Source organism: Hippocampus guttulatus, chromosome 11 (assembly GCF_054856545.1).
Source record: "Hippocampus guttulatus isolate MCC_2025c chromosome 11, RoL_Hgut_1.0, whole genome shotgun sequence".
NCBI lineage: Eukaryota > Metazoa > Chordata > Actinopteri > Syngnathiformes > Syngnathidae > Hippocampus > Hippocampus guttulatus.
Window position 1 is genome coordinate 13,539,846 of NC_141271.1, and position 12,120 is coordinate 13,551,965.

The 12,120-nt window shown below is 44.1% G+C and overlaps 2 protein-coding genes across 2 annotated transcripts; both read right to left on the bottom strand.

Annotated features, from left to right (window-relative positions):
• Positions 1-807: 807 nt before the first annotated feature.
• Positions 808-9,777, bottom strand: LOC147198159 (OX-2 membrane glycoprotein). The gene is made up of 7 exons (XM_086124600.1): positions 9,624-9,777; positions 8,627-8,747; positions 7,547-7,867; positions 4,868-5,200; positions 2,509-2,793; positions 1,315-1,413; positions 808-1,101 (listed from the first exon to the last, which is right to left on the bottom strand). Exons 2-7 carry the CDS (start codon positions 8,715-8,717, stop codon positions 1,094-1,096), a joined length of 1,137 nt encoding a protein of 378 aa, XP_085980726.1. The 5' UTR covers positions 8,718-8,747; positions 9,624-9,777; the 3' UTR covers positions 808-1,093.
• A 691-nt stretch (positions 9,778-10,468) lies between these two features.
• LOC147198160 (dynein regulatory complex subunit 2-like) lies at positions 10,469-11,818 on the bottom strand. The gene has a single exon (XM_086122944.1). It carries the CDS (start codon positions 11,807-11,809, stop codon positions 10,469-10,471), a length of 1,341 nt encoding a protein of 446 aa, XP_085979070.1. The 5' UTR covers positions 11,810-11,818.
• Between the last annotated feature and the right edge of the window lie 302 nt (positions 11,819-12,120).

The window sequence follows — 12,120 nt, forward strand, 5'->3', positions numbered from 1 at the left end:
GACCAAAAACACCTTCCTATACAGTCCATGGTCTACATCTATCTAGCCACCTAGCTCGTCGGCTAGCTCGCCGGCTAGCTCGCCATCTAGCTCGCCAACTAGCTCACCAACTAGCTAGCTAGCTATCCACCATCCACCAGAGGGCGTTGTTTTGAACCACAGACCTGCTTCAAATGTCGTTTCGCCAGTATGAAAATGAAACAATTTAAGCGCTCTGTGTTGTCGTGGCAGGGACACACAATATGAAACAATTACAACACACGTTGTCCCCATTCGTTCGTGTTAGATTTCTCTGAGGACAAAGGATTCGTGAGGACAGAGCATGGAAATGCAGACACATGGGCATCATATGGACATTGCACAGACAGAGAGATAATGTCTTCCATCAGTTCACCCAACTCCAGTGTTAGAACTGAGGAAGAGAAAGCGTCAACAATGTACATGAGCTCACATGTTGAATGTGAAGTTTGTGCTGTACGTCTGCGAGTAGGGAATTGGTCACAGACTGAAAGACTCATTCCAGCTGCAGGTGTACCAAGCTAACCCCAAGCCATCACCCTAACCCAGGGGTAGGCAACCCGAAATATTGAAAGAGCCATATTGGACTAAAAAAATAAAACACAAATGTCTGAGAGGCTAGACGGATATTTATAAATATATTTAAAAATCTTTTTATTATTCTAGGCTTTGCATCATCATTTCTTTAATGTATACATTTGAATTGTTTCTTAGGCTCCCTGAATGAGACTCTCTGAAATAGATCACTCTTAAGGCTTCATACACACAAAAAAAGAGCCCACAACAATAATAAATACCCGTACATGTTTTATTGCTAATACATCATCCAATACTTCTTAATAATAATTCTAAACACTTTGTTTCAATTATTCATTCTGTGTTTAAATAAAATCCAATAGCGTGTATGCAAGTGTGCAAAAAGATTTCCTTTTGAATGTTTGAACAGGAGTCAGGCATACACGGAAAGACGAATGTCGTAGGGTTGTCGAGGAGAGTGATTGACATCCTCTGGAGGTGTGAATGTCGGCCCTCGATGGCGCGATGATAGAAATGCTGTGATGCGGTGCTGAAGTCATCAGTCGGCTGCAACAAGTCCAAACAAGAGTTAATGGCAGATGAAAAGAATGGTAAAGTAGTTGTCCTGGTGTGATGTCACAGAGTCATGTAACAGGTTTGAACTGGAAACCAAGTTTCCAATGAAACCCGTTCAAATCAGACCTTAGATGAACGACATAGTCGTTTGCATTTTTTGCGGGTGTACGGCGGCAAAAGAAACGAATGGACCGGCTCACACACCTTTGCGCAGGAAGCACTTCCAGAGACAGAAGCAGAGGGCCAGTACGAGGAGAGCTGCCACCGTGGTCACCGAGATGAGGATGGCCAGGGCCGTCCCAACTATGAGGACATGACACACATTTTAGCCTATGAAATCAACGGCTCTATGCTTTGCTCTATGGATAGCGAGAACTGCAGACGGTTCATATTTCCACTAGTTGTCAAGAAATTGGTTTTGAAACTTTTTTTTGCCATTTATTATTAGGGTGACTAATTCAAATGAACATTCAAAACAGACCAATGAAGTGTGAATGCTTTTAACCCTTTGATGCACTCTGTAACCTGATAACATGATAAGCTGTCCACTGTAGTAACCGCTGTCTCTGAAAGGGTTAATCCCAGGTGGAAAACGATACCCTTTTTTTTTGTACCTATCATTAAGGGCTTTCAAGGTCGTTTTAAAATCATACTTTTGAAAATGTTGTTGTTGTTGTTGTTTTTTTTAAACATACTTTATTTACAGTACATAATGCATATTGATTATGGCGTATGAAATGTAATATAATGACTTTTTTTTTATCCCCACGACCCTTTAGTACTGCCTAGGTACTGGTAAATGTATAAACATGTGAAACGTGTTTCTTATTTAGCCCCCTGTATAATATTCCTGTCGATTTGGGATTCCTTTTTTTTTTCAATAAGTGTTATTCAAGGGACTTTACAGCGATTAAAATGACTTTTGACTTTGATGCATTGCAACCCCCCCCTCCCCCTAAAAAAAGTGGGGAAACAGTGTCAGAAGTCTAGCTGTCGAAAAAGAGAGGGCAAAGACGAAAAAGTGGGGCTACAAGGAGTAATGAGGATTACCACTTTTACGACTAATAAACTTTTCTTGAAATGCGAAGACAAAAAAAAAAGCTAAAGATAATTCCCCCCACAAAAATCCTTAACTCTTTGCCTTTTAAATGGCAGCCCTGACGAAGCACTTTTTCAAAATAGCATCATATAAACAATGTACACATTGTTTGATAGATTGAGCGGTTTTACCGTATTTCATAAGTTAAAGTCAAAATATTTCAAAGTGGCCATCCATTCACATGCACAACATAAACCTAGGCCTGTCTGTTCACCTACACAAATCCCTCGAGTGTGACGACGAGTGGTTAAATACGACTAAAACGACATATTTTTAGCAGGAGACGATTTCAGACTGACTTTTGGTGTTCATGGACACGGCGATGGGGGCCTCCAGGCCCTTGTGGTGCACCAGACACTTGACTGACACGTCTTTGAGCAGGCCGGAGCGCACGGTCAGCGTGCTGATCACCAGCGTGGTGCCGTCGTCCCGCGGCAGCAGCGTCGTGACGGGTGGGCCCACGGTGCGGTTGTCCTGCTCCACGTTCCACACCATCTCCACGGGGGGCCGCGACACGGCGCTGCAGTTGGCCTCGATCACGCCGGCCAACGTGCTCTTGTAGCTCACCTGAGGTTTGGGCAGCGCTGGTACAAACATAAGGAGAAGGATGGATGGATGGATGGACAGCAGGGTTGTTACAGTTCACGAAAACTGACACAGTAACTACTATTAAAATTGAATTTTATTATTTTATTAACAAAATGAAAACTACCTGAAACTGCTTTTAAATTTATACGTTGTACCCTCTGCACTGTGAGGCGGACGTGCTAACCAGTCGACCACCGTGCCGCCCAAGGTGTATCCAACTTTTTTAAAAAAAGTACAATTCAAGCATAAATGTTTCCCAATTTAATAATAATTTGGATTATTTTTGGGGCATTTATTTTAAATGTATTAATGTGGTAGAGATTGAACAGAGCACGTTCAGATTTGTGAATTCCAGAAAATCCATACGAGAACCTCTGTCTGGTTTCAATTTGCTGTTCTGAGGAGATATGGTCGACTGGAACATTTGTATTGGCAGCAACACGTTATTTGGCCAGAGTTATTTGAATATTGTACTTTTAGAGGCTGGCCAAGATTTTACTGAAAAGTTCACCTCAGCTTTTATAATGTTCTGATCAGTAGCTACCATGTTTGTGTGCGGATGTGTGTGTGTGTGTGTGTGTGTGTGTGTGTGTGTGTGTGTGTGTGTGTGCGTGCGTAAAGTTCTGTATCTGTATTATTATTATTAGTCGTATGAATTATGAAAATGTATCCACATTTCAAGATACATTATCAGAGCCGATAACGACACAAAAGCAAGTGTTGCCATTAATAAGATATGCTGCAGTCACCACTGTTAACGGGCAGCATGCATCGAATGAGGTCTCGTATTCTCTCCAGTATAGCAGCACTTGAAGGGAGGAAGGTTGCCATGGAGGAGAACAATCCAAATGCTAATAGTTCTCAACAAATAGAAACACCTACTGTATTGTACTGTAGTGTTTCGAACAAAAGCACGTGTGTTTATGGAAGTCGAGAGCGAGGGAGTGGGAACCAAAGAGCCAAGCAGAGACAAAGCACACAGGCCGGCCACTGTGTGCTGACAAACACTGACAACAGTCATGCATCGGGAGCAATTCACACCATTTAGTCTCACAGAGCTCTGATTCCTTGCAAAATGAGCCAGGAAGACAAGATCAACATTCCTGCTTCAAATCCCAGACATGCTCCTGTGAAGTCTGAGGGGAGCTAGCTTTTGTTGGGGGTTTTTTCCCCCTCTCACACACACACAAGCACAGATTGGATACAAATGTTCTAATGGAAACCATGGTAACATTAGCATGTGTTTATTTTGGGCATTTCTAACCGTTTCCTCCGGCCTTACTGTGTGCCTGGGTGGGTTTTCTCCGGGTACTCCTGTTCCCTCCCACATTCCAAAAACATACATGACACTCTAAATTGTGCCGAGGTGTGAGAGTGAGCGCGAATGGTTGTTCGTCGATATGTGCCCTACGATTGGCTGGCAACCAGTTCAGGGTGGACCCCGTCTACTGCCCAAAGATGGCTGGGATGGGCCCCAGCAGGCCCCGTGACCTTCATGAGGATAAACAAATTAGAAAATGGATGCATGGACATTAGCTTAGCATTCAAATTATTCTTGTGTGTGAGATCTGTGCAAAGTTAGAGAGGCAATTGTCACATTTGAGGAAACACAGCCTGGAAAGACAAAAATAAACACAGATGCATACGCTAGCTTGGCATGTTATTCATTTTTTCACGTGACCCCTTTGTGAAAGGCTTTAATAATATTTGAGCATACGCAGCTTTAAATGACAAAAAGAAACACACGTTCCGATGTTAGCATACAACATTAGCTTTGCGTGTGTTATTTTCTATACAGGATTTGTGTGTGAAAGATGTTGTAACATGTGACACAACGACAAAATGAACATTTCAAATGCTAACATTCGCGTAGCTGCTACGCGAATGTTAGCATTTGTGGGGGTTTTTTAAATTCATTTATCTATGCCGGCAATGTATACTGAAAGGCAAAACAATGAAATGGGCTTCAACTAGACATAAGCCATGTGGCCAGTGTATGTTGGTGTTTTCAATGTGAACTATTCACATTGGTTCATAAAATGTGAAACCTTGACTAAGCAACATGCTCACCATACGTGGAGAGGCACACAGTGGAGCTCTTCGGCCCGTCTGCATGCGTGTTGTACAGACAGGTGTAGCAGCCCTCGTCCTGGATGGCAACAGGTTGGATGGTGAGTGTGCTGTTCGATAGGGAAGTGCTCAACCACACCCTGCCCTGGTACGCGGGCTCGATCATGGGGTCGCTCCTCTTGGCGTAGGAGGCCACGTCCGAGGAGAGCCCCCCCGGCGCCGAGGCGTACCGCCAGCTGACCTGCTGCACCTTCTCGGGCAGGCCGTAAGAGCACGACAGGGATGCCTTTTTCCCACTCACTGCTGTCTTGTTGCTGTCTGCTATCACCGATGCTGCAAGGGGAACACATGTGGAAGGGGGGTGAACACTAAATACAAAACAGGAGGGAATCAGTGAACTTCAGCTCAAAGTGTGCGTGCGAGCAAGAGAAACTCTAGAATACCAAACTTCCTCCGAATTAGGAAAAGGACTGGCTGCTCAGTCCAATACGAGAAATACAAGACAACTTGATCAAGCTGACACAAAATAAATACATTAAAACAATGTGACACTTGAGTCATCAGTTCCCATAAAACTCCTTGAGGTGGCAGTATCGCAGTGCAAACGTTTTTCCCTCTCCATTATGTGTCTGTGCAGCACCTTCAAAGGGCGAGTAACTTTACTTTATTTTAGTTGTATGACACAATAGTTAAAATACATACAAGCAAATACATGGTTTCCAATGGATAAAATGGCTTTGAAACATCTTGGAAGTTGACTCGGGTCAGGGAACAAAGCGCTTTGCCAGTCGTAAAATATAAATTGCACAACACAGATTTTATCACGTTTGCATGTTGCTATCTTGCTTTTGTTATTTTGCCACCGCCCTGACCCTTTGCACTCCTGTAACCTGACGAGTTATTTATTTCCCCGATCTTTGAATTATTTTGACGTGTAAATCGTCGGCACCCGTGCTCTGAGGACCTCCTCTCCCCGGAGCGGTTACAGTCCAAATATTTTGAAAAATATGTGTCCAAAACAGAAAGCAAACAAACCACAGCTGTTTCTGCTTAGCGTGGTGAGCCCTGTTCTCTCTTTTATGAAAATACCTGTCTGGGCCTCATCATGCTTGTCCGGCGCGCGGAATGAAGAACATTCTCATCTGGGAGCCCCACAGAGCTCGGACATACGTGTCATATGATATGCATATTATATGACTACAAATGACTCTGAATGGACAAGTCCATCATTTTCTATAATGCTTAACCTCAATAAACATCTGGCATCTCGGACGGGCGGATTTCTGTTTCATATTAAATTTGTAAACAATCTTTGGATAGCTGTTCTCCTTCATTTGACTGTGGAGAGCTCTGGAGCTTTTATTGACTATTGCAAAAAAAAAAAAAATCAGCAAACAGCATGGGTGTCACGCTGAAAGAGGAAGAATCATCAAATTTACTGGTTGAACGAGCACCAAAAAACAAAAAAAGAAAATTGTACAATCTCAAATTTTGGGAGTCATATGCAGCCATTTAGGGACAGTCTGGAGCCCTAATGGAGCATAAATTTGATTCGATCTTATATATTGATTTTCCTAACTTCTTTTTACACTTGAATTCTATTTTAAACATTTCCAGTACACCTAATAAAGTTCCCCTTCCATTATTTACGATGCAAAATATCCGTGCTGAATCTTTTATTGTTTTTACATTGCCACATTAAGTGATGTTAAAAACTTAAAACATTTCCTGTACAATTAACAAAAGGCTTATACTTCATGAACAGACCTTGAAATGAATTATTTCTATTTCCATGGAAAAAAAACCCATTGAAAATATGGTATGAGAGGTCTCATGGATGGTCCGCCAACATTAAGGCCCGTGTGTAGACTGCTAATAGTGAAATCACAGTTGTCGCGGCAACCACACCACCCCGTAATCTTCTTTTCAAAGCCAGCATAGTAGCAGCGTGACTTTGTCACTGTTTACTTTTGTGTCAAATTATGACACCCCATTGTTTTGATGTCTATTTGAACATAAAATGAAGAAAGGGACGGGTAACGCATTTTAGTCAGTCAGATTATTCTTGGGCCAATATGAAGCCTTTTTCCTACTCAAAGGAATGTGCTTTTACTACCCATGAGGTCTTGCAGCAGACATGATTTGAGAAGTGTCGAGCGAAAACAGCTTTGAAAATTGAGTATCCGAACTTCTCCCGTGGAGAAAATCCTCTCCTGTCACCATGCTCGCAACTCATTCGGATCTCAAAGAGAGGCTTCCTGCATGTGTTCATGACTTACGCTGCAAGAGTTCACTTGAGTGCTAGCCTAAAGCGTCGGATGTTCAACGACTGTCTCTTTTGATTTGAACAACAAACACAATCCAACACGCATATGCAAAAAAAAAAAAAAAAAAGAAGAAGGAAATTTACTTTTGGAAGAAACCATGTGATTACCCAGCCCAAAGTTAAGATGGATCGCTGCACTGCATAGTTAAACAATACATGTAAGTGCTGAGTGGAGCGTTGCCAAAAAAATAAAAAATAAAAGAAAATAAGAACATCTAGGACTGCTACTACAAAATCCAAACAATTGATACTGTAATTGTCAAACTTCTACTACGGCTGCATTTTTATTTTTATATACTTTGTGTAAGAGAATTACAGTAGGAATAAAGTAACACAATGCGGGCTTTACTCACCAGTGACGGTCAGGCAGGTGCGTCCTTGTTTTGCATGAGCTTGGACCGTGTCAAAGATGCATGTGTAGCATCCTTCGTCCCTGAAACTGACTCTCTGGATGGTGACGGACGAGGTGTCCTTCGAGGAGGGGGTGAGCTCCACGTGCTGCTGCCCGCTCACACTGTCCTTATTGCCCGGCTGGTAGCTGAGGAGCGTCTGGTTGTTCACGTCCAGCCACGTCACCTGCCGCACAGCATCGCCTCTGTCCTTCGAGAAGGCGCACGTCAAAGTGAACGGCTTGCCCACGCCGGCCTGCACTCGCTCCGGGGCTGTGACCTTACCTTGGACACATATGATATCATTTACACGTACATATCAATAAATGAGAATATTGTGAGAAAACTTGATGTAAGTTGTTCCATTCAAAAAAGTTAAATTGAGTTGGAAATGAAATGTTCTGATGATTTTAATTGCCAGCAAACCAAAACCCAAAATTCACCATCTCAACAAATGACCACAAATGACGCAAAAAAATTGAAATTGTTTTTTTTTTTTCCAGAAAAATGAGGGAAGAAGTGGCATCCTAAATAGTTTTATTTAATGAATCTGTATAAAGTAAAAAGCATGTTTGTGAATCACTATTCACAAAATCGGCTATTCTGATTTTTAAAAAAAATATTTTTCTCCTTTATTCACTATAAAATACCTAAAATGCCACAAGACAAAGCACGGCAAATCCTTTAGAAGTCAAGTTGGTCCGGGGGGGGGGGGGGGGGGGTGTTGAAGTGATACAGCTCGACAAGCTTTGTATGTCAAGGAGGAGCCAAGTTTAGCCTGGGCTGTAATGGAGAGTCTTTGCTGCATGTGTAGTACTACATAAACATGCAATACTACATAGAGAACTCCATGTAGTGTTACATGCATGGGCAATTCTTTTTTTTTCCAAAATCAAATCACATGCAAGCCATTTATTTCTTAGGATGATTTAAGATGAGTTTGAAATCATATTCGTGTTTTGCGACCGTTTGTGGTATATAAATCCATCCATCCATTTTCTAATCCACCCATGGAATGTGAGTTTAACATGATGAAATATTTACCCTGCAGTTTTGCCACCAGCAGAAGGAGCAAACACACATGTAGACCTTTCCTACAGGAGGCCCGGATCATCATCATCATCATCATCATCATCTTTGCTCATTTAATAGGGAAGATAAAGATCTGATGAAGAAAAAACAACTGCTGTAGAATTCAAACTGGTCATTCTGCCATACGCCATCTCTGCCCACGGCAGTGACAATTTGAGGCGGTGTTTCCCAACCTTCAAAGAGCCAAGGTGCCCCCTTTACATTAGAAATATCATTTATACATGTCATTACACGACACCAATCTAAAATGTCACAGAAAGTATTGATACTGGAAAAAAATGAACATCTAGCCACCCACTTGCCTTCGTGTGGTTCCTTATTCGAGTCATGTGTGCTGCAGCCACTCAGAACTGAATTGGGGGGGGGGGGGGGGGCGTGGTACATACTGGACTCATCACCAGACAATCGCAGAGTACAACTAACCATTCACACTCGAATGGGCAATTGAAAGTCTTCAAATATTTTTAGAATCTTCAAACAACCGAACTGGCATGCAGCACTAGGGCTTGGGCCCAGATTTAAATCCCAGATGTGCTACAACCACTTGCCGTGCCGCCCGGGTATGCACTAAACTACCCTATTACAACTTCACTATTTTATTTGTTTCGTTTTTATGCGCCATAAAATGTTATCATTAAAAATCTCTTTACAGGTCCATTAGATATGATTGAAACGTCAAACGCAGAGCTTGGTAATTAGAAATGCTGTTCATTGAGAGTGGCTGTGGCATAAAATTTTCATCAGGTGGTGGTCTAAATACATTTGTCACTGTCTCAATAGCAAACTTCCACTGCAACAAACCATATTGGCAAGACTGAAATGCTTCTAATATTTCAGTATCACAATCATTTGGTTGCAAAAGCCTCTCATAGGTCTCTAAAAAGCTATACGCAATCAAATATTACTTACAATGGAGATGTCGGGAGTAAGTATAAAACAAGACACTGACCTCTCCTTGTGTCCAAACAATGCTTGAGGATGCTCTACCTCAGCAACATGTCACTTGTAACAGTGATTTCCGAACATCCCACAAAGGACAACAAAGAGGCTTTTGCCTCGGCGCGAGTGTTTCCAATTGTGAGCCCAAATATTCAGCAGCAGAGTGAAGCTCCGGATTGCAAAGAAGTGGACCCACGCAAAGGGGAGGTGTGAGGGGGGGGGGGGGGGGGGGACCACTTGGTAGCGTTGGATTGGACACACGGCGCCCTCTTGTGAGCGAGGCTTTGTTGTTGCACGTCGTGGGAGGGGGGGGGCAGCAGGGGGGGGGGGATTTCAGTTTTTCGAAAGTCCTCCGAGTGGCATATTAAATTATGATGCAAACGTCACTCAATTGTTGACTGTTATCTACGTATAATCAAGTGCAGCATATACATCTACTGTACAGTATTTAATCACGTAGGAAGGCTTACATGTGTAAGCCATAATAACGAGTCTAACAAATGACATGATGGTTTGAAGCTGTAATTTATTAGCGTGCATCAATATCATATTGGATCAATATAATTCCTTTAAACAAATATAATACGACATATGTAAACAGAAAATAAGTCTAAACATCAGCTGTCATCTTTGGTAGCTCTGGAAGACATCTTGTGCAAAACAAAAGACATTAAGACTTGGGATGGGCAAAAATATAATCCCCCACGCCCCAAAATATCTCTCTCTCTCTCTCTCTCTCTGTGTAAACGACTTACACACACACACTGGGAGTGAAGTCTGGAATGTAAGCCTTGCAATCGAGGGAAGGTTGAACACAAGTGTGGATCCTTGTGTTGACATCCCTCATGAACATCTTCACTCATTGATGGAGAGTATTCTGATGGCGTGCACTCCCTCGATGACACATCGCACTTGCTTGGCGCCGTCCTTCTCCATGACGGGGGCCATTTTGAGAAGAAGGGGATTGTATGGTCCGTTGTGGGTGTCCGGGTTAATGGTCTTGGCTTCAACGCGTTGGCGCGTAAGGAGCTGTAGCTGCTGGTTCTCCCGCCGCAAGTTTCTGTTGCGCCGCTTAAGGGCGTCCTGGTGGAGCTGCGCGGCGTTGTAGCGCTTCATCAGCTCAGGGAACTCGTACATGGGCGATGGCTCCACGGTCTCTGATCCCTGGATGACTTCTTCGGCTGCCACCTGCTCCTCGTTCTGCTGAGCCTCTAAATGGCGACACATCTCGGCCACCTTCAGGAGCCGGGCGCCCTTGGCTATGATCAACCTCAGGCTGTTGGCGGCGGCGTTGCTATGCATGCTGACCTCGTTGATCATTATCTGGATGGGGACGCGGTCCCGAGCCATCCGGCTGAGGAGCATGTGGATCTTGGCCTTAGCGTCGTTCCGGGCTGCCGTCAGCTTGGCCGTCATGTCGGAGTTGCTCTTCTCGCTGGCCTCCAGCCGGGACTGCACCTCGATGATGGTGTTGTAGAGCGCCACGCCCTTCTTAGAAGTGATCACCGAGACTTGTTTTTTGGCCTCCATGCGCTCCACATTCTCCATCTCGTGGAGGTAGCGCTTCTCGGCCTTTTGGTTCTTGAGGACCTTCACGTTCTGGTCTAAGAAGCACTCTTCCACCTCGAAAGCCTTCCTCTTCTCAAAGACCCCGTGGGCTTCCATGGGCTCGCTGTACAGCATGTGGATGGTTGCCAAGGCCTGCTGGTGGTGACGCTCCAGGTGGACCACCGTGTCCTCGAAACCCACGCGTGACTGCAGGAAGTAGGTTGCCATTCTTTCGCTGAGTACCTCCAGCCTGTGGTCTAAAGCGTCCTGACCCATGTCCCACTGCTCCTCCAGGAACTTCAGCCGCTTCTCTTGCATGGCACGCAGACGCTCAACGTGTTCACGGTGCACACGCCACACCTGAGCCGAGAGACGCTCTCCCTCCTGCACGCAGCAAGCGAACCTCTCCACGGCGCGGTTCAGGTCCTGATCCCGCCGCTCAAAAGTACGCCGGAGGGCCGCTATCTCCTCCTTGAGCTGATCACAGCGGTTGCTGCGCAGGCCGAGGCGATAGGTATCGTTAAGCGTTATGGCATTCGACACCGTGTAGGCGTCTTCCTTCTTCAGCTTGTCCCTCATGATCTGTGGGCGCAGACTGGGGTCATCCCCTGCGCCTTTGCCCTTCTTCTTTCCTTTCTTTTTAGGCATTTTGACTTTCTCACGTTGTTTAAACAATTTGAACCAGCAGTGAGAATGTGGCACTCCAAGTGTCTGGATTTTGTCATTGGTAGCTGCAAAGATGACATCATTCCCTGTCATTTAGTGTGATGCATTAGAGGAAAGTAGGTCTTTGGCCCAGTGATGCAACATTGTCATGATGATGTTAGCACCCCTTTTTTCTGCCCTAATAACATTAAGAACACGAGTACAACGGTTATGGCATACTTTCTCCAGAAAAGAGGAAATGACTATTTGCATCAATGAATCAAAGTCTTACTGTTCAGCCGTGTCCAATGGTG